Here is a 21,267-nt window from a genome sequence, read left to right as displayed (position 1 = left end):
CCACGCTTCGGATTTGCTCCAGGGGCCTTGTTCGCTCCACTCTCCTCCCTAAGGATTCCGCTCTTTTCCCAGTGCTGGGCAATCCTGCCTTTCCACCTGGAATGTTTGACCGAGTTTTTCGTAATTGGCGCCGTCATGGGATTTTCCGTGCCTGTCACTTCCAGGACGCTGGGGGATGGACTACACTTCTGAATTCCCAGGCCCCTCCTGAGCTGCCCCCTTTGGATGCTTGGCGGGGGATGCAACTTCGTCACTTTTTACATTCTCTCCCTGCTCCTGCAGAGTTCCGCGTCGAACCTACCCCCTTGGAGAAGATTTTTGTTGGTGCTGGCCCCCTTCGCCACTCCCTCTCGCTCACTTACCGGATCCTGGTTGAACCTCCGGAGGACTTTGTTCCGCCGTTCTTGTTGAAATGGGAATCTGATTTGTCCCTTTCCCTCTCTCAAGAGCAGCGTAAGCGCATTTTTCGCCTTTCTCATACTGCTTCCATCAGCTCTCGCCACCAGGAGGCCAGCTACAAAATCTTGTCCCGATGGTATAGGGTTCCTACGAGACTCCATGCTATGTTTCCTCAGGTCTCCCCATTATGTTGGCGCTGTGGCGACGAGGAAGGCACGCTGCTACACATCTTTTGGTCCTGTCCTGCCCTTTCATCCTTCTGGGAGGGGGTCAAGCGGATAACCCTCCAGCTTACTGAAACTTCTCACCATTTGGGCCCTGCCCTGTTCCTCCTTAATCATTGTGAGTCTTCTGTAAAGGTCTTTAAGCGTTCCCTACTTAGATTCCTGATCCTCGCTGCCCGGGCTTGTATCCCCCTTTTTTGGAAACGAGTGGATCCTCCTCCTCTCTCCCTCTGGATTTCGAAGGTCAACAAGATAATGCGCATGGAAAATCTCACGTCTTTCCTGCATGGCACGACTGAGGCGTACATCAAAACCTGGTTCTACTGGTTCAGGTTTCAACAGTCTGCAGAGTACCGGACGCTCCTGGGCTCTGACCCCTCCTCTGATTGATACTCTTGTTGTTCGTCTCAGGTATTTGACCAGTGGTTGCTCCCGAGCCCTTCCCAACTGGCTGTGGTATGGATGACCTGGCGAGCGCTCTCACTGGTTTCCTGACTGCTCACACTCACCCCTACCTACCCTTTCACCCCCCACATTTAGTCCTCTCCCCCACTCATCTGTCCCACTAACCCCTCCCTCCCCCCCCCTTTTTTTCCTTTTTCTTTTTTTTCTATGTTGCTTTCTTTGTCTTTAATTTTTTTTTTTATTTTTTATTTTTTTATTTTTTTTTTTTAATTTTATTTTTCTGATTGTATTTTGTGTTGCACTGTGTGCTTTTTCTGTTCGCAGGGCGGGTGTTCGCCTTGTAACTTGTAATTGTTTTTTCTTTTCTTATTGTTTAAAAAAAATTTCAATAAAAATTTGAGTTATAAAAAAAAAAAAGAAAAAAAACCCCGGTGGTTTAGCACTTGTGATTTTGACGTTCACCGTACAGGAAAACTATCAGTAGACCGGGCATTTTCGGACACAGGGATACCTAATGTGTATGTGTTTGACATATGATTTTCTGCTGTTATATATATATTCTAGGGAAAGGAGGTGATTTAGAACTTTTATTTATTTTATTTTTTTTATTATATATTTTTAAAGCTTTTTTTTTTTTTTTTTTTTTTTTTTTTTTTTTACTATTTTATTTCCCCCCCGGGGGCTTGATCCTGCGGTCACTTGATTGCAAGTCCCATAGACGGCAATACAATTGTATTGCCGTCTATGGGACATTCTGTATATTAGTATTACGGCTGGTCACAGACCCAGCCGCAATACTAATATATAGCAGTGACAGGCCCGGGAGCCTCATTAGGCTCCCGGCTGTCACCCGGACAGGTCGGCTCCTGCGATATCGCCGCACAGGAGCCGGCCTGCAACTTTACAGGTATGGGACCGGTGGGGACCGGCCCCGGGGGAGAAGGGGCCACCGATACTGACCCGGCATCCGCTGTACTAGAGAGGCGGATGCCGGCACGGGATAGACGCCATCACAGGTGCCGGGGCCTGAGACATCGCTACGCTCCTCTGCCCTGCATGAAGCCAGCGGCGGGGGGACGGAGGAGCAGAATAGCATCACTCCTGCCGCTGCTGGCTTCATGCAGGGCAGAGGAGCGTAGCGATGTCTCAGGCCCCGGCACCTGTGCCGGCGTCTATCCCTCGCCGGCATCCGCCTCTCTATTACAGCGGATGCCGCGCGGCCACATTCGGACTATAAGACGCACCCTTCTTTTCCCCCCCAAATTTGGGGGAAAAAAGTGCGTCTTATAGTCCGAAAAATACGGTATGTTTCACATGAAAGTTTCATTTTAGAGATGAGCGAATATACTCGATTGAATATCTCCACCGCATAGCTCCCGGTGCAAAAACACTTCCGGGGCATCGAATTTTTACTGGCCCCCACACACACACACACACCTTCCCTGACCCCGGGAGCTATGCTTCGGAGGTATTTGATGAAGTATATTCGCTCATTGCTATTTCATTTAAAAAAAAAAAAAAAAAGTGTAATTTTTGAGGTCACTTTCCTTTTGTGTCCCTTGCCATGTGTATTTTTATTTCTTAGCTCCTAGAGGTTCCTCTGTGCACATATAAGACCCTGCCCAGCTCCTAGTCTGTCAGGTGACATGTACAGTTTATTTTATCTTGTATAGCGCCATATGCTGCAGCACTTTACACATATATTCATCCTTGTCCCATATAGGGCTCACACTCTAATTTGCCTATCACTAGGTCTTTGGATTGTGGGAGTAAACCCACGCAAACACGGGGAGAACATACAAACTCCACGCAGATGTCCTTGGTTGGAGTTGAACCCATGACCTCGGCGCTGTAACACAACCCTGCTGACCACCATGCTTGAAAGCATAGCTAGCTTAACCCTTTGTTCTAGATTACCAAAAGGAGCTCAGATCAGTTTTCCTAGAGCTTCCTCCTGATAAGGGGGTGTCACACAGAGGAAACTCTTTAAAAAACAAAAAACAAAAAACCCCCCCAAAAACTCTGCTTGATCTTGCCATGGCTGATTTAGGCTAGGCACTCCCCACTGGCTAGGTCCATTCATCTGGATCATGGCATTCTGCTGTAGGTAGCATAATTTTTTTTTTTTTTTTTCTGCCTCCCATTCATTTCAATGGGTCCTAGGAAAAATGAAAATGTGCCTGAACCCCATGGAAATAAATGGGAGAATTGGGAGGCGTTTACGGCGGTTTCCACCTTAAGATCAGGACCCCACTGGCCGGAAACGCCGTGGTAAAAATCGCGGCATTTTACAGTACTTACAAAGTGGATGGGCTTCATGCAAATCCCATGCCTACTTTGTGGGGAAAAAAATTGCAGCGGACACGCTGCGATTTCCAAAACCGTTGCAGTTTTGAAAATCTCAGCATGTCAATTACATCTACGGAAACACCAGCAGCTTTCCTATAGATATAATTGTAACAGAAAGTCTGCGGAGGAAAACTCTGAACTTTGTTGAAAGCTCTGCGGGAAGAACCACAATGTGTTCACACCACGATTCTTCATGCCGCAATTTTTCACGCAGCGCTTTAGCTTGTGGGGCCTTAGCCTAAAAGTCAGACTACAAAAAACTGAGAACCCTCCAGTCCATGTGCACCCCTGGGTGTTCCTTGAGGGTATGATGACGCTACTGGGTCCTATTGCTCGGTACAATTCACCATCTACTTGTGTCGACATGTTGAGTCCGCTCAAGATTTTTACCTTAAGGATGTGACGTCTCATAATCTCCTTTTCCATTTGCACAGTATGAATTGGCAACTGGACGGTTCCCGTACCCCAAGTGGAACAGTGTATTTGACCAACTGACGCAGGTGGTGAAGGGAGACCCTCCGCAGCTCAGCAACTCTGACGAGAGGGAGTTCTCCCCCAGTTTTATCAACTTTGTCAATCTGTGGTAAGCTGGAAAAATTGGAGATGTTTGTTTTTTTTTGTTTGTTTTTTTCTTGTAAATTTTGTGTGTGTGTGTGTGTGTGTGTGTAGCTTTTTGTAGCTGCATGTAGAATTATTGTGACTTTACTGCCACCTGCTGGTCAGTTGGTGTATTACATGCACAGCTGTCCAACAATATTCTGTTGCTGCCACCTACTGGCAAAATGCAGCAATTCTCTCCACAGGGATTAGCATTCCTGTTAACCCTTTACACCTTAATATACAATGCTGCTTTTTGTTTCTTAAAATCTTGTACACAAATATTTTTCTATTTGCAGTAGTTTTGGAAGCAAATCATTAAAATGTCTCCTATTTCCCCCTTCTTGTAGCCTTACAAAGGACGAGTCTAAGAGGCCAAAGTACAGAGAGCTTCTGGTGAGTATATTATACGCTGAAAAATCTTCATATTTTTTTAGGTGATAAGAATTTAGTCGATCTGTGCTTCAGTGGGCTATGGAGTAACTATTGTACAGTATATAGCTTGTGCCAAGTGTATGGCTTATAGACGTGGTATATAATGTACTGCTGTAGTAGAGGTGGATGGGATCATCTATGTATAGTGGACTCCATACAGCTGCTATAGGTAGAGGTGGTAACTAGAGATGAGCGAGTACTGTTGGGATCAGCCGATCCGAACAGCACGCTCGCATAGAAATGAATGGACGTAGCCGGCACGTGGGGGGTTAAGGAGCCGGCCGCCGTCAAAGCAGAAGTACCAGGTGCTTCCATTCATTTCTATGGAGCGTGCTGTTCGGATCGGCTGATCCAAACAGTACTCGCTCATCTCTAGTGGTAACGCTAGGTTCAGACAGATCCTTGTTCATCTCTGCAGGAATACTATCATAGCGGTAACACGTGGAGTCTGATGAACCCCTTTGGACCTTTTTGTATTTTTGCTCTTCATATAAAGGGCTCGCTTTCTTCTCTCCCCACAGAAACATCCTTTCATTGTGATGTATGAAGAGCGATACGTGGACGTCGCAGCTTACGTCAGCAAGATCCTGGATCAGATGCCAGCCACCCCCAGCTCCCCAATGTATGTCGATTGACCTCGCTGCCACCCAAAACTCTAGCAAATGGCAACAAAAAACAAAAGTAAAAGAGGAAGAAAGGGCTGGGAGCAAACCACCCGCGGATAGAGATGCCACCGCACGAGCAGTCGTGACTTTTTCCTCTCTCGCTCCGGCACCACGTGCAATAAGATCTGTGTTTGTTTCCTATCTTTCCATTGTGTCCGTACGCTAAAGTCACATGTAAATTGCATCCTGTTAATCTGCTGGTCACACAGAGCTCATCCGGGGACCGAAACGTGTCGTCTTTCTGTCCCGACCTGCTCGGTGGAACCCAGTGAGACTGGAACCAAACCATCTCCGCTGCTGCCCACACTAAAGGAGGCGTCGTGATGGTCATCCCTGAGGTTTGCCCGTCTACTAAGGAGTTGCGTTAAAGACCTGGCGTCATCATACAACCCTTCCCCACCCCCCACTCTCCCAAAGGCGGGGCAAGGCAAAGAATATGAATTATATATAAATATATATATTTTTTATTATTTTTAAATAAAAAAACAAAAAAAAAATTTTCTTCACAAAGTGCAATAGGTTAACCGATTCTCAGCCAGGTGGTCCTGCGACGGATCTGGTCTGGACACACTTTATTTTATTTTTATTTTTTTTTATTATTTTTTTTCCCCCTCTGGCAGAGAATGGAGTTGATTAAATTAAAAAAAAAAATCCTATTCTGCTATAATTTTGGTATTGTGAGTGTCGGTTGAATTTACTTTTCCCGTTCTTTTTCTTTTTTTTTTTTCTTTTTTTTTTTTAAAGAATCATACATGGTAAAGAGAAACTCTACCAAAAACTCAAAGAAATTATGTTACATTGAAGAAATCTAACATTAAATATTAAGAGATGGAGTATATTACTGGCGCTTCAGATGGCTCGTCTTTATTTTTCTGTGTAAATTTTACACTTTATTTTTGTGTGTATTTTTCCCACCAGATAATGACGGACTTTGTGATTTATATTATTATTACCTGTGGTGGCTGCTGATAAAGTGATGCTAGGCCAGAGCCAGGAGAATAAATTCTAGAACATGTACGCTGGCCTCTTACTACATGTTATTACCCTATGACTTGTCTAAGTATGGAGGGAATGGTATAGCATCTGTAGTCTGCGGTTTTCCCTGAGCTGCTGGCTGGAGACGAGCTGTTACCCACAAGCAACACATGGAGAAAACCGGAGTCTGCTCTTATTCACTCAAACCTCATATAGGATATAATTCACATTGGTAGCGCTCAGCACTTTGCTATAAAGCACTTGGGGTGAAAGTGAAAACTGACTACTAGCTGCAGAAGCCACCTTGTCTCTGCTCTCTCAAGGTTGGTTCACATCTGCGTTGGTATTCTGCATGGGGACCCCCCGAACGGAATACCAAACACAATTGCAAGCGCTGTGCAGTGAAAACACACGGACCCCATAGACTATAACGGGGGGTCATGTGCTTGCTGCCAGATCTCCGCACGGAACATGTGGACAGGAAAGTAGTTCACGATCTGCATTCCTGACCCCATTACTGTATAGTCTATGGGCTCCGTGTGCTTTCACTGCACAGCATTTGTAGTTGCATTTTGTATTCCGTTTAGGGGGTCCCCATGTGGACTTCCCCGGATGGAATACCAACACAGATGTGAACGAGGGGACATTCCCCTTCTTTTATAGACTTTTAGCCCTAATGTACATGACCAATGTGTAGGTTGATGTTCCTGAGGAAACGTCCAATGGGCTGTTTCATTTATTATATGGCAGGTCTTATACTGCTCAGTGTCATTGGAGCAGAGTGTATTGAAAGCCTCCATAGAGGCGAGTACATCCTGGAATAGAGCTGGATGTCACGCCGAGTGTCATCAGAGTGCATGTCACTGCAGAATCATACCCCACTTCCCCCAGATGGCGCACATGTGGGTATACAGGTGTAAAGATGTCCAACTTTTCAAGCGGACAGAAAAACCCTACATGTAGGTTTTTTTCTGTCCGCTTGAAAAGTCGGACATCTTTACATGCGGACAGTGAAGGAAGGGCACGGAGTGCAAAAGAACGCACCCGATCGCCATTTAAATAAATGACAAGTGTCACGGACACAGCTAGTGTCCGCTCCTAATGTCCGGGCCAGATTTTGAACGGACACTAGGAGCGGACACTACATGTCGGACACAGACGGTAGTGTGAACGCCCCCTAAGTCATTTTCAGCCAGGTGTCCGGATACTTTTGATCACATAGTGTATATGTGATGAGATGACTGCTGCAAGGAAATCTATAGGAAACGGGAAGTACCGGCATATTCTATGGCTTAGTGGTCAGTCAGAAGTGCCGGATTTATAGGAATATTTCAATAGAAATAACGTGGAAACATTTTAAAAACCTCACTAAAAATTATTAAAAATGTCTAACCTAACACATTGTCTTTAAGGTTTTGAGCTCTATTGAGCAGGTGAATGCTGCAACGTCTTCTGGAACAGTTGGCCGACACATCTCTAGTGTGGGGTCTGAAGCCATAGTTGTTGGGAGCGAACCCTAACCCTCTCCCAGTGTAAAGATAAGGCCCCACGTAGCGGGTCGCAGCAGAAAGTTGCTTTGGGAAAAACCGCAGTGGAAACAGATCAGAGTTTTTTCCCGGCGTTAAACGGGACGTTTCACAGTCCGCAGAGGAAACCTTCTGCTTCCATTAGGGAAACTGCCGCTGTTTCTGTAGGTATAATGGCAGGGACTGTAAAACGCCATGTTTTGTTTGCTGTATTTCTGCCGTGGCCTAACCATAGCAATTACGCAAAATGGGGTCCCGGCCTTAACGGGAAATCTGCTGCTGAGAACGTGCCCACTGTATGGGGACTGACAATTGTATGAAGTCTCTTGTACAATTTGCAGGTTCCCTGTTATAATCGGTTAGTGCTTATTATGGCAGGTGGGCCCGTGTAGACGGAGTCTTATTATAGGCCTTTTGTGTGTATATAGACCCATGTATATGTAGGCAGCCTTCCTTACCCGTGATGTAATCTTCTGTAAGGGCTCATTCACACTACGTAAACGGCAGCTTATTCTGAACATAAAACACGTTCAGAATCAGCGGTGTATAAAGCAGCTCCATTCATTTCTATGGGAGCCGGCATATGAGCGTTCCCCATAGAAATGAATGGGCTGCTTTTTTCACTACGAGCACTCCCATTGAAGTGAATGGGAAGTGCCGGCGTATACGGCTAGCTCTGCTCATGCCGGAGCGTACACGCCGGCACTCCCCATTCACTTCAATGGGACTGCTCGTAGTGAAAAAAGCAGCCCATTCATTTCTATGGGGAATGCTCGTATGCCGGCTCCCATAGAAATGAATGGGAACTGCTTTATACGCCCTGATTCTGAACGTGTTTTACGTTCAGAATAAGCTGCCGTTTATGTAGTGTGAACTCACCCTTAAGACTGTGTAGTTCTGACTGTATTCTTATCTAAGCTCATGACTCATATAATGGGCTTAGATACACAATTTCTTCCCACATGCCATATACATCCCGATAGAGGACTTAGACTGTGATTCTTACGTAGGATAGTGTTGATAAAACCTGTAAAGTGCTGCTGAATATGTTGGTGCTATATAAGTAAGTGATGTAAGTAATATGGCCGCATTCTACAAGGCAGACATGGAGTATACAGATTTTGGTTTGCATTATTTTGGTTTGCTATAGGTAGAAATGTCAGGTTCTTGGCTCACATTTTGATCACTTAGACTAAGGTCATCTGCTGTGACAAGGCGACCATCATATAGGAGCCTGCAGTGACCTCTGTATGGACTAGGCCTCCAAACCCAGGGCAGGCAGGACCCAGCAATGCTGTGCTCTATAATGGAGGCCGCCCCAATGCAAAGTGTATAAAAACACAGTGAGGTTATATTGACGTGGCAGTCATTTTCTCAGCCATGACAACCAGATGAATCAGTCCATATTTTACAGCTCCTTTGCTCCTGTTACGTGTATGTCATTGACGGCTGATGTGATGTGTTTTCCATCCACACTGATGAATTTCATTGCTTTTTGGGGTTTTTAAGGTGATACAAATCTGTCTTGGATCCTGTTCCAAAAAGGACCCATTGGGGCACATTTATCCAGCTATATAGAAAAAAGAATGTCCTGGTTGCCCATAGCTGTGCAGCTTTAATTTTTCAAGAGCAGAATTCAAGATGAAAGTTTCGTTGTGATTGGTTGTTATGGGCAGTTTTGAGTTTCGATAGTTTTAATAAATTTGTTCCCATGGCTTCAATAGACGCCATCATGTCAAGAAATATATAACATGTCAGATTTATAGGGTGTTTTTTTGTTTTTTTTTTCTGTCCATGATAACAATGTACATGCGCATACACTCATTCACTGTCATTGTAGTTTCCAAGCCGCTGTTCACACTAGACTTGGGTTGACGACCGTTTTGGCACTTTTGAATTCTCTTCCTGCTACAACGTTTACTGCATGTGAAAAATATTTTTATAGATTTGTAGACCGGATGTTTTCGGATTCAGGGATACCTAACGTGCAGTTGTTTCACAGTTTAGGTAACTTTACATGTGTTCTAAGGAGGTGATTTGAACATATATATATATATATATATATATAATGTGTTTTATTTGAACTTTTTTCTTTTTTGCATTTATTACACCACCTAGCGGTCTTGAACTCTAATGCAATGCATTACAAGGCTATTGCATTGCAAAACATCAGCACTTCTATTACAGGCTGCATATAGTAGCCTGGAATAGAAACTAATGAAAGGCAGGCCTGGGAGCCTTCACAATGATCCAGGCTGTCATGGTAGTGGAACACCGGCCCAAGAGCTTGCTCCTGGCGCCAGCGATTCCCTGGCAAAATGGTGGAGCCTATGCGCCGCCAGTAAAATAGCACCTCGGTCAGCTTTGACCGAGGCGCCAGAGAGGTTAATGCTCACGATTAGAGATGAGCGAGTAGTATTCGATCGAATACTACGGTATTCGAAATACTCATACTCGATCGAGTACCACTCGCTGTTCGAATGTAAAAGTTCGATGCAGAACCAGCATTGATTGGCCAAATGCTATACAGTCGGCCAATCAATGCTGGTTCTTCTCCTACCTTTAGAAGTCTTCTCCGTGCAGCTTCCCCGCGGCGTCTTCCGGCTCTTCATTCACTCTGCCAGGCATCGGGCCTGGGCAGAGCCGACTGCGCATGTCCGCTTGTAGTGCTGGCATGTACAGTCGGCTCTGCCCAGGCCCGGATGCCTGGAAGAGTGAATTCAGAGCCGGAAGACGCCGCGGGGACGCTGCACGGAGAAGACTTCTCGGAGGATCCAGCCGACCCTCACTCATGGACTTGGTAAGTATAATTTGATCGAACGTTGCCTACCCCTGATACGAGCATTTCCCCCCCATAGAGTATAATAGGGTTCGATATTCGATTCGAGTAGTCGAATATTGAGGGGCTATTCGAAACGAATATTGAACCTCGAACATTTTACTGTTCGCTCATCTCTACTCACGATCTGTTCAGGCACCAATCGTGGGCATTAGCGCTGGCTCTTTGCTGTATAAAACAGCAGAGACATGACGGCCACCATATTTAAACACCTGACATCCACTGTACTAGTATGGCGGATATCGGGAAGGGATTAAATCGTGTGGGGGTGGAGGGGGGACATTACACTTTGGGGGGGTATATAGAGCAAGCATTAAACTGTGGGGGGAAAAGAAGGACATTGAACAGGGGCATTAAATTGAGGGCAACTAGAGGATGACATTAAAATGGGGGTAGCTGGAGGGGGACATTAATGTCCCCCTCTAGTTGCCACCATAGTTTAATGTACCCCTCCAGACAGCATGAGAAATGATAGGAGATAACTCAGCAGGCAGTATCACACAGGATAGGATTAGATACACAGCTCAGCAGACAGTATCACACATGGTAGGATTAGATACACAGCTCGGCAGACAGTATCACACATGATAGGATTAGATACACAGCACAGCAGACAGTATCACACATGATAGGATTAGATACACAGCTCAGCAGACAGTATCACACATGATAGGATTAGATACACAGCTCACCAGACAGTATCACACATGAGAGGATTAGATACACAGCTAAGCAGAAAGTATCGCACATGATAGGATTAGATACACAACTCACCAGACAGTATCACACATGATAGGATTAGATACAAAGCTCAGCAGACAGTATCACACATGATAGATTAGATACACAGCTCGGCAGACAATATCACACAGAATAGGATTAGATACACAGCTCAGCAGACAGTATCACACATGGTAGGATTAGATACACAGCTCGGCAGACAGTATCACACATGATAGGATTAGATACACAGCACAGCAGACAGTATCACACATGATAGGATTAGATACACAGCTCAGCAGACAGTATCACACATGATAGGATTAGATACACAGCTCACCAGACAGTATCACACATGAGAGGATTAGATACACAGCTAAGCAGAAAGTATCGCACATGATAGGATTAGATACACAACTCACCAGACAGTATCACACATGATAGGATTAGATAAAAAGCTCAGCAGACAGTATCACACATGATAGATTAGATACACAGCTCGGCAGACAGTATCACACAGAATAGGATTAGATACACAGCTCGGCAGACATTATCACACATGGTAGGATTAGATACACAGCACAGAAGACAGTATCACACATCATAGGATTAGATACACAGCTCAGCAGACTATCACACAGGATAGGATTAGATACACAGCTCGGCAGACAGTATCACACAGGATAGGATTAGATACACAGCTCGGCAGACAGTATCACACAGGATAGGATTAGATACACAGCTCGGCAGACAGTATCACACAGGATAGGATTAGATACACAGCTCGGCAGACAGTATCACACATGATAGGATTAGATACATAGCTCAGCAGTCAGTATCACACATGATAGGATTAGATACACAGCTCAGCAGACAGTATCACACATGATAGGATTAGATACACAGCTCAGCAGACAGTATCACACATGGAAGGATTAGATACACAGCTCAGCAGACAGTATCACACATGGTAGGATTAAATACAATAGGCTTAGATATACTGTCTCGGTTGTATTCTTCCTGACGTGCTATTTCCTATTAATAACTGGTTCCGTACTTCATGCTTGAACTGAAAGTGTTAATCTGCTGAGACTCGATCACGCTGCTTTTTTATATCGTCATCATTCTGCTGCCAAAAATGGCGTCCACCGATCTGAGAGCTGAGCTGGGCTGCTCCATCTGCCTGGACATCTATACTGACCCTGTCACCCTGAGCTGTGGACACAACTTCTGCCGGGTGTGTATCGAACAAGAGCTGTGCAGACTGGAGGAGGTCGGAGTTTACAGTTGTCCTCACTGTAGAGAAAACTTCTTTGAGCGTCCGACCTTGAGGAGTAACACAACTCTAAATAACATTGCCCAGAGCTTCCTCTCTATTCCAGAACAGGAGACGTCTGGGATCTTCTGCACCTTCTGTGACTTCCCTGTCCCGGCCGTTAGGTCTTGTGTGCAGTGTGAGACGTCATTGTGTTACCACCACTTGGTAAAACATGACCAGACAGTAGAACATACCTTAATCCTACCCACCACTTCTCCGGCAAGAAGAAAATGTACTGTCCACCACAAAGTCTTGGAATATTATTGCTGTGAGGATTCGGTCTGTATCTGTGCATTGTGCATGTCTTCTGGGCATCGTGAACATAGAGTGGAATCACTGGACGGTGCTCTTCAGATCAAGAAGGATAAAATGAGAAATGTACTGCAGAAACTCACAACAACCATGGAAGAGACTGAAAAGAAAGCTCATAGCCTGCAGAAGATGGAGCAAGGCCTTCAAGGCAAAGCAAATGGTTTAACTGAGAGGGTCCAAACCATATTCAGTGACATAAGGACACATCTAGAAGACCTTGAGAAGAGGGTCCTGGGTGAGATTTCCAGTCGGAAACAAAAATTGTCCCTCTCAATCTTGGACTGGATCCAAGAGCTGGAAGTTAAGAAGAACGAGTTGACCAGCAAGATATCCCACATTGAGGATCTGTGTAATGTGACAGACCCTATAACTGTATTGCAAGATTCAACAGGAGATGACTTTTGGGATGCTAAGGAGGCAGTGAGTAAGGGAAAATTTTCAGAATTTAAGCTTCACGGAGTAGGTGAACTTAATGAAGGTCTGATCTCAGAGATTGTTGAAGAATCTTTGTCTAAGATTATGACCAATGTGAAGACGAGGCTCAGCAGTCTGGGGCAGACAGGTCTACTGATGAATATTAACACAGCAGGAAACCATGTCCACCTATCAGATGACTTGAAAACTGTGACCTGGTCCAGAGTAAGCCAATGCTATCCAGAAACTCCAGAAAGATTCCAGTACCCACAGATCCTAAGCACTGATGGCTTCCATACAGGCCAACATTACTGGGACGTAGAGACCAGTGACACTGGTGGAGGCTGGAGGCTAGGGATGTGTTATCCCAGCATGGACAGGATAGGCGACCACTCATTTATTGGGGACAATGAAAAGTCTTGGTGTTTGCGGTGTCAAATGAAGCAGTATTCTGTCCTCCATGACAATGTGGAGACCATGTTATCCCTAAAGCCTTCTTGTCATAGACTAAGGATGTGTCTGGATTATGAGGCCGGGGAGTTGTCCTTTTATGAGGTCTGTGACCCTATCAGACCCTTGTACACATTCACTGCCACCTTCACCGAGCCGCTCCACGTCGGTTTTCGGTTACATAAATCTTGGGTGAAAATTATCGATCCTGAATAACAATGGTGAAGGATTTTATCCTTGACAGACGAGTGTGCGTTATAATGGATCATTTGTGGTCCAACTAAGACATTGCAGAGGATGGTCTCAGTAGTCTCACCAGAGGTATCATATTAGGTCTCTTTTAGTCGGGGTTGGGACAACATATACCAGAGGCTCTCCATGCTTCCTCTGTGTATGATATCAAGGATGGACTGGACCCCATAAGATAAGGTTCTCCAGCCTCCTCCATGGAGATGTTCATAGCTTCTCCGAAGTCTAACCATACTGTGATACCTATGTAGGGAATACAAAACTACTCCATACAGCTGTGGCCCCGCAGATCTTGGCTCGGGGCCCTCAGTAACATATAGTGTGGTGCTTATGCCTGTTAATACTCTATATAATCTATACTAAAGCTTTGGCCATAAACTAACAGTCGCCATGGTAAGACCAGGTTCAGACACGAAAGGCTCATGTGGTCGAACAGAGGACAACAACATCTCCTGCTGATGTCAGAGCCTACAGGTCTAAATATAACATGGGCCCCTCAGTCACCACCTCTGAGGAGCCCCCACAGGGGATGATATTATCTCCATCCATGACGCCGTACTAGTCAGGAATCCGGAAACACAGCAACTGTTCCTGCTCTTACTTGGTAAATATTATGTGTGACATCACTGAAAATAAAAAACATGAAAATGTATCTATTTTTATGGGGAGACGGTATCACATCACATAGACTCGGATACACAGCTGACCACATGGTATTACACAACATAAGCTTAGATATAGCAGCACAGCAGACAGTATCATACATGATAGGCTTAGATACAGCTCAGAAGACTGTATCACACATGATAGGATTAGATACACAGCTCAGCAGTCAGTATCACACATGATAGGATTAGATACACAGCTCAGCAGACAGTATCACACATGATAGGCTTAGATACAGCTCAGAAGACTGTATCACACATGATAGGATTAGATACACAGCTCAGCAGTCAGTATCACACATGATAGGATTAGATACACAGCTCAGCAGACAGTATCATACACGGTAGGATTAGATACACAGCTCAGCAGACAGTATCACACATGATAGGATTAGATACACAGCTCGGCAGACAGTATCACACATGATAGGATTTGATACACAGCTCAGCAGACAGTATCACACATGATAGGATTAGATACACAGCACAGCAGACAGTATCACACATGATAGGCTTAGATACACAGCTCAGCAGACAGTATCATACACGGTAGGATTAGATACACAACTCAGCAGACAGTATCATACATGATAGGATTAGATACACAGCTCAGCAGACAGTATTTTACATGATAGGATTAGATACACAACTCAGCAGACAGTATCACACATGAGAGGATTAGATACACAGTTCACCAGACAGTATCACACATGATAGGCTTAGATACACAGCTCAGCAGACAGTATCACACATGATAGGATTAGATACACAGCTCAGCAGACAGTATCACACATGATAGGATTAGATACACAGCTCAGCAGACAGTATTTTACATGATAGGATTAGATACACAACTCAGCAGACAGTATCATACATGATAGGATTAGATACACAGCTCAGCAGACAGTATTTTACATGATAGGATTAGATACACAACTCAGCAGACAGTATCACACATGAGAGGATTAGATACACAGTTCACCAGACAGTATCACACATGATAGGCTTAGATACACAGCTCAGCAGACAGTATTTTACATGATAGGATTAGATACACAGCTCAGCAGACAGTATCATACATGATAGGATTAGATACACAGCTCAGCAGACAGTATCACACACGATAGGATTAGATACACAGCTCAGCAGACAGTATCACACATGATAGGCTTAGATACACAGCTCAGCAGACAGTATTTTACATGATAGGATTAGATACACAACTCAGCAGACAGTATCACACATGAGAGGATTAGATACACAGCTCACCAGACAGTATCACACATGATAGGCTTAGATACACAGCTCAGCAGACAGTATTTTACATGATAGGATTAGATACACAGCTCAGCAGACAGTATCACACAGGATAGGATTAGATACACAACTCAGCAGACAGTATCACACATGAGAGGATTAGATACACAGCTCACCAGACAGTATCACACATGGGAGGATTAGATACACAGCTCAGCAGACAGTATCACACATGATAGGATTAGATACACAGCTCAGCAGACAGTATCACACAGGATAGGATTAGATACACAGCTCACCAGACAGTATCACACATGATAGGATTAGATACACAGCTCAGCAGACAGTATCACACAGGATAGGATTAGATACACAGCTCAGCAGACAGTATCACACATGATAGGATTAGATACAAAGCTCAGTATACAGTATCACACATGATAGGATTAGATACACAGCTCAGCAGTCAGTATCACACATGATAGGATTAGATACAAAGCTCAGCAGACAGTATCACACATGATAGGATTAGATACACAGCTCAGCAGACAGTATCACACAGGATAGGATTAGATACACAGCTCAGCAGACAGTATCACGCATGATAGGATTAGATACAAAGCTCAGCAGACAGTATCACATATGATAGGATTAGATACACAGCTCAGCAGACAGTATCACACATGATAGGATTAGATACAAAGCTCAGCAGACAGTATCGCACATGATAGGATTAGATACAAAGCTCAGCAGACAGTATCGCACATGATAGGATTAGATACACAGCCCAGCAGACAGTATCACACATGATGGGATTAGATACACAGCTCAGCAGGCAGGATCAGTATGGGTGTAGATACAGTATCTCAGCAGATGGTATCACCAGACATGACATCTCACCTGGATTTCCTGGAAATTTTCTGGTTCTTCTCTAACTGGTCGCTGCCGGCTCATTAGTATTCATTACGCTGTGACATCATCTCAGTAAAGTGAACATTAATGAGGGGCTGCCTGGGGGTTCCCCAGCTAGTTAAAGTTTTATTTCTATTTTTCATTGTGTGTTTTTTTTTTTTTTCCATGCATAGTATTTTGTTATATAGAGATATATATTATTATATATGGACAAATGCTACACAAGAAAAGTGCTATTGAAGTCTGGTAAGAGAAATCCCTCTCATTGAGAGTAATGAACCCTCAGGATACATTCAAACATAAGAATTTGCCTTGGATTTTGGGAGCGTAATCCGTGGCAGATTCCACCTAGATAGACAGGCAGAGATTAGAGGAGGGCGCTGATCTGTCCTGCTTGATCTTGCTGTGGATTCTGCGTTTCGAGACTCCCAGATAAATGGGCCTGATCAGCAGTAGAAATTGCCATCTGCTCACGCCTAGACTGAGGCCGAATACAGTGACGGAAAATGAAGAGGAGTTTCGCTTTATTTTCTGCTATGTGAAGATAGGGAACAGCTTTCAATACAGCTGTTTCCTGAGTAAATAAGGCATGTGATTTACCCCTGATTTACTCAGGAAACAGCGCCACTTTTATCCACAGGGGGTGTCTGGTATTTGAAGCCATGAATAAAAATAAAAGTTGGTTCAAAAAGTTTTTTTTATTTTTTCAAAAGCCAGAAATTTTTAAAAAAGGATTGTACACAATTAGAAAAACATGTCTGTTTCCTTGCAGTAAGAGCGCCACACCTGTCCATGACTTGTTCCTGGTACTGCGGCTCCTCTTCAATGAATGCGCCTGATCTGCAATACCTCACACAACCTGAGGACAGGTGTGGTGCCAATTTTGGAAGAAGGCAGCCATAATTTCTCATCCTGGATTATCTTTTTAATCTATGACATAAGCAAAATGTAACTGCAGGGAATTTCACCGCGTGGCCATCTGCCCTGGTAAGTGGTAGAGCTCGAACAATTGCCTTTACACGCCCTCACTTCCCCCGTTGGCTTAGAGGGGTCTCCCAGTTTTATGTAAATTAGCTTTCTCCTATAATATCTGACTAATTCTTGCCTAATTCTCTGCTGACTGTCAGTGACTAGACATGTGTTCATGTGAATGACTGAATGTGTATTCCTGGACGCCGCTCTAAGACCCTGAGATTGTCACATATGGATCACACATCATCGCAATACATTCTACACAAATAAGAGAAGACGCTCAATAATCTATCTACTCTTAAAGGGATCCTCAGACAGTGCCGCCATCAAGACAGAACATTAAGTGATGCAGTCAGGTGTCATGTACTGCCCACCAATTTGGCGCCCCCTTACCCACCCTTAACAGAGCCATTTCCATTTACCATCTCCCTTCTATCTGCCACCCACTAAGCTCCTTCCACGTTTTGTCTTCACCCTGCCCCTTACCCCCACAGAGCACCTATAAGGTTGTGTCAGCCCCCCCTCCTGTTTTTTCTCATCCTACAGAAATTTACCAGTTAGTCCCCCTCCCCAGAGACCTGCTACCCTGTGCTTGCTCCCTTTATACATGAATGAAGCCTGATGGTGGCCCTGTGAACAACACAATAAAAAATACAAGTCCGGTATAGGTGGTGGTGACCTTCTGGCAAATCTTTCATCTCCACTGCCACATCCATCCATCCAAGATTGGACGAATTTCCATAATTTTTCCAGTTCCTCGAAGAAAGACCAGCTCCTCAAAGAATCTTCTCATTGATGTTCTTTGCCCATGACCAACTTTCTCAAAGGTCCTCAACTACAGATCTTTATGCAGCCATCCTTTAGAACACAGAAGGCAGCATGGAGGGGCTCAGTGAAGGTAGCTGTGAAGGTGTGGAGGTGTCTGATGGGATCATTGAGTTCATAGAAGGACAACTGCCCAGCGTCGTAATCCAGATAGACCCTGAACTTGTGAGAAGACAATTGTTGAGTTAATTGAATTATTTTGCTGTCGTGCATGACTGAGTACATGTTACTATTATTGTAGTAGACCTTACGTAAGCACCAGGACTTCTTGTTGTCACCAATCCATGCCTGGTGCCCACTCCGGTCTATACTGGGATAACACAACCCTACTCTCCAGTTTCCTGTCTTACTGGTCTCCACCTCAAAATAATGGCGTCCTGAGGAGAAGCTTCTAGAGCTCATTACTTGAGGATCCTGAAATCTCCGAGTTGTTTCTGGACCATTCAATTTAACTTGAGACCAAGATGCCGTCTTCAGGTCATGCGATATTTTGACATTTTTACAAGCAGTGTTCACATCCAAGAGAATGTCAGTAGGGGCTTGGACATTTATTCCTTTCTTTGTGTCTTTCACTATTTCGGATAAGCCTTGTAGCAATGTCTCTGAGATCAAACTTTCATCGAGGCTGTCTACAATGTCCGACTTTTTGGGTTTTCTTTCCTCACTCTCCTTCTCCACTTTGAGGAAACCACAAAAATTGTCTTTGTTTGACTCCTGTTCTTGCAATATGTTCACTGGTTCAGTCATGTTACACAACTCATTGACATACAGAATTTTACTGTAGACCTCATCTTTCTGGACTTCCAGCTGTTGGATGAGGTTTAAGGTTGTGAAGGTTACCTGATCTTGCTGCTTGAAGAGATCACTCAGCACCTTCTTCTCAAGGTCATCCAGCTGCCTTCTGATGTCTCTGAAGATGGCTGCGACTCTCTTTCTGACTCCAGTTGCCTTCTCCTGTACTCCTCTCCTGCCCTCCTGAAGGTCTTGGACTCTTTTTTCCATTTCGACTTTTTTAGAGTTTAATTTCTTCAGAAGAATATTCATCTTCTCCTTCTTTTTCTTAGCAGCTTCTTCCATGAGCTCCACCTTGTGACCCTGGTGCTCACTGGCCAGACAACAAGAGACACATATAAAAGAAGCATCTTCTAGGCAGTAATATTTCAGAGGCTTCTTGTGGATGGAACATGTTCCATCTTCCATAGAAGCAGTAGGTTCGGTAAGGACATGCTCTGTGGACTTGCTGTGGACTCTCAGGTGTCTCTCACACAAGGACACTTTGCAGGTCAGACATGACTTTGCAGCAGGTGATGGAGGATGACTACAGTAGGTGCAGAAGATTGCATTCTCTGGTTGAACAGTGTGGAAATGTTCCGCTATGTTCCGGAGTGCAATCGATGTGTACAGCAATGGACGCTCACGGAATTCTTCTCGACATTCAGGACACGTGTAAACTCCAGATGCCTGCTGTGTATCCCAAGTACGATTAATGCAACCCCGGCAGTAGTTGTGTCCACATCTCAGGGTGACAGGATCTGTATAGATGTTCAGGCAGATGGAGCAGTTCAGCTCGTCCCTCACGTCGGCAGACGCCATCATTGAGAATGAAAGTCTCTCTTAGACATTCAGAGTTTGGAGACTCTGTGACGAAGCAAATTTATTAACCCTGAAGTGTCCTAAGGAAGCCTTTGCAGTTTTATCTTGTTATCACCTCCTAGAGCTTCTCATCCAAGGTCTGTATCTCCATGTCTCATGTCACACTATGGGATGTGAATTCAGTTTTGGCAACTGGATCATTTAGACCTTTAAAGGGATCGACCCACAAGTCCTATTTGTCAGGTGGGGGTTACCTTATATACACCTTCCTCATCCATCCACAGATTATGAATATCCATCATGGGGTTAACATGCAGAGTTCTGTATCACAAAGATAACATGGAAGGATTTTGAGGCTAGGGGTGGGGTGAGAGCGTGGACAACTGCAAAGCATAGATAACCAATACTAGATATCACCATCTTATTAGACTTGTGCCTTGCATTACACAGAATATACATAGTGAATATGACAGACCTGGTGTTAGGTTCAGAAGAAGGAAAGATGTAAGCTCTTAGGCCTCATGGTAGTGTGCTATTTTAGTGAGCTATCCTGGTTTTTCCTGGTTAGCACACTCACCCATTCACTTCAATGGGCCCATGCACACAACCATGTCTTCCACAGGTCCCTATGTGGACCGAGGATCTGTGCAGAACATGTCCTAGTCTGGTCAGCGTTTGTGGCACCCAATCACCTGACCACGTTCAAAGTCTGTGAGTTCCGCGGAGTGCCCTATTCTGCTCTCTCACAATGTCTAATGTCTACTGAGGTTGCTGATATGGAGTACCTGGCAGTAGGTGGCAGCACAATGCACCTAATGTGAAAAACGTATGTTTTTAGGGCTGTCTGGATACTTTTGATCACATAGTGTATATACCAGAAGGGGAACCAGGCTTTCTCTGACTGCTATCATGGTGCTGGAGGGCCCTGGCTCTGACCCTTCCAAGCCCCGATTGTTAAACCTCTGGTCACCCTACAATCCATAATGGATATCTGAATGTATACTCTGCTTAGAAATTAAATATGTCAGTAGGATATGAAGACCCCTATATACAAGAATATAACTACTATATTATTGCTTCTTTGTACAATAATACAACTACTATAATACTGCTCCAATATACAAGAATATAACTACTATAATACTGCTCCTATGTACAAGAATATA

At 44.4% G+C, this 21,267-nt stretch overlaps 3 protein-coding genes across 4 annotated transcripts in view; 2 read left to right on the top strand and 1 right to left on the bottom strand.

Moving 5' to 3' along the window:
- The window catches only part of MAP2K4 (mitogen-activated protein kinase kinase 4), a 33,119-nt gene extending 27,133 nt beyond the window's left edge, over positions 1-5,986 (top strand). For both annotated transcript variants that reach the window (XM_075279423.1, XM_075279422.1), the window contains 3 exons: positions 3,812-3,960; positions 4,325-4,370; positions 4,931-5,986. In XM_075279423.1, coding sequence (XP_075135524.1) covers positions 3,812-3,960; positions 4,325-4,370; positions 4,931-5,044 — 309 coding nt within the window. In that variant the 3' untranslated portion in view covers positions 5,045-5,986. The remainder of the gene's footprint in view (positions 1-3,811; positions 3,961-4,324; positions 4,371-4,930) is intronic.
- Positions 5,987-12,272: 6,286 nt separating this feature from the next.
- On the top strand, positions 12,273-14,763 carry LOC142209421 (E3 ubiquitin-protein ligase TRIM39-like). The gene has a single exon (XM_075278410.1). The coding sequence runs from the start codon at positions 12,273-12,275 to the stop codon at positions 13,842-13,844; it is 1,572 nt and encodes a 523-aa protein (XP_075134511.1). The 3' UTR covers positions 13,845-14,763.
- Positions 14,764-18,227: 3,464 nt separating this feature from the next.
- Positions 18,228-20,104, bottom strand: LOC142209420 (nuclear factor 7, ovary-like). Its single transcript, XM_075278409.1, has one exon. The coding sequence runs from the start codon at positions 20,102-20,104 to the stop codon at positions 18,515-18,517; it is 1,590 nt and encodes a 529-aa protein (XP_075134510.1). The 3' UTR covers positions 18,228-18,514.
- Between the last annotated feature and the right edge of the window lie 1,163 nt (positions 20,105-21,267).

This window comes from Leptodactylus fuscus, chromosome 6 (assembly GCF_031893055.1).
Source record: "Leptodactylus fuscus isolate aLepFus1 chromosome 6, aLepFus1.hap2, whole genome shotgun sequence".
Lineage (NCBI taxonomy): Eukaryota > Metazoa > Chordata > Amphibia > Anura > Leptodactylidae > Leptodactylus > Leptodactylus fuscus.
Note: the sequence above shows the minus strand (reverse complement) of the source record. Positions and strands in the feature narration are given on the sequence as shown.

What these genes read in the sequence shown, in the direction of transcription:
- LOC142209421 (XM_075278410.1), top strand. Translation starts at nt 12,273, where the DNA reads ATGGCGTCCACCGATCTGAGAGCTGAGCTGGGCTGCTCCATCTGCCTG.
- LOC142209420 (XM_075278409.1), bottom strand. Translation starts at nt 20,104, where the DNA reads ATGATGGCGTCTGCCGACGTGAGGGACGAGCTGAACTGCTCCATCTGC.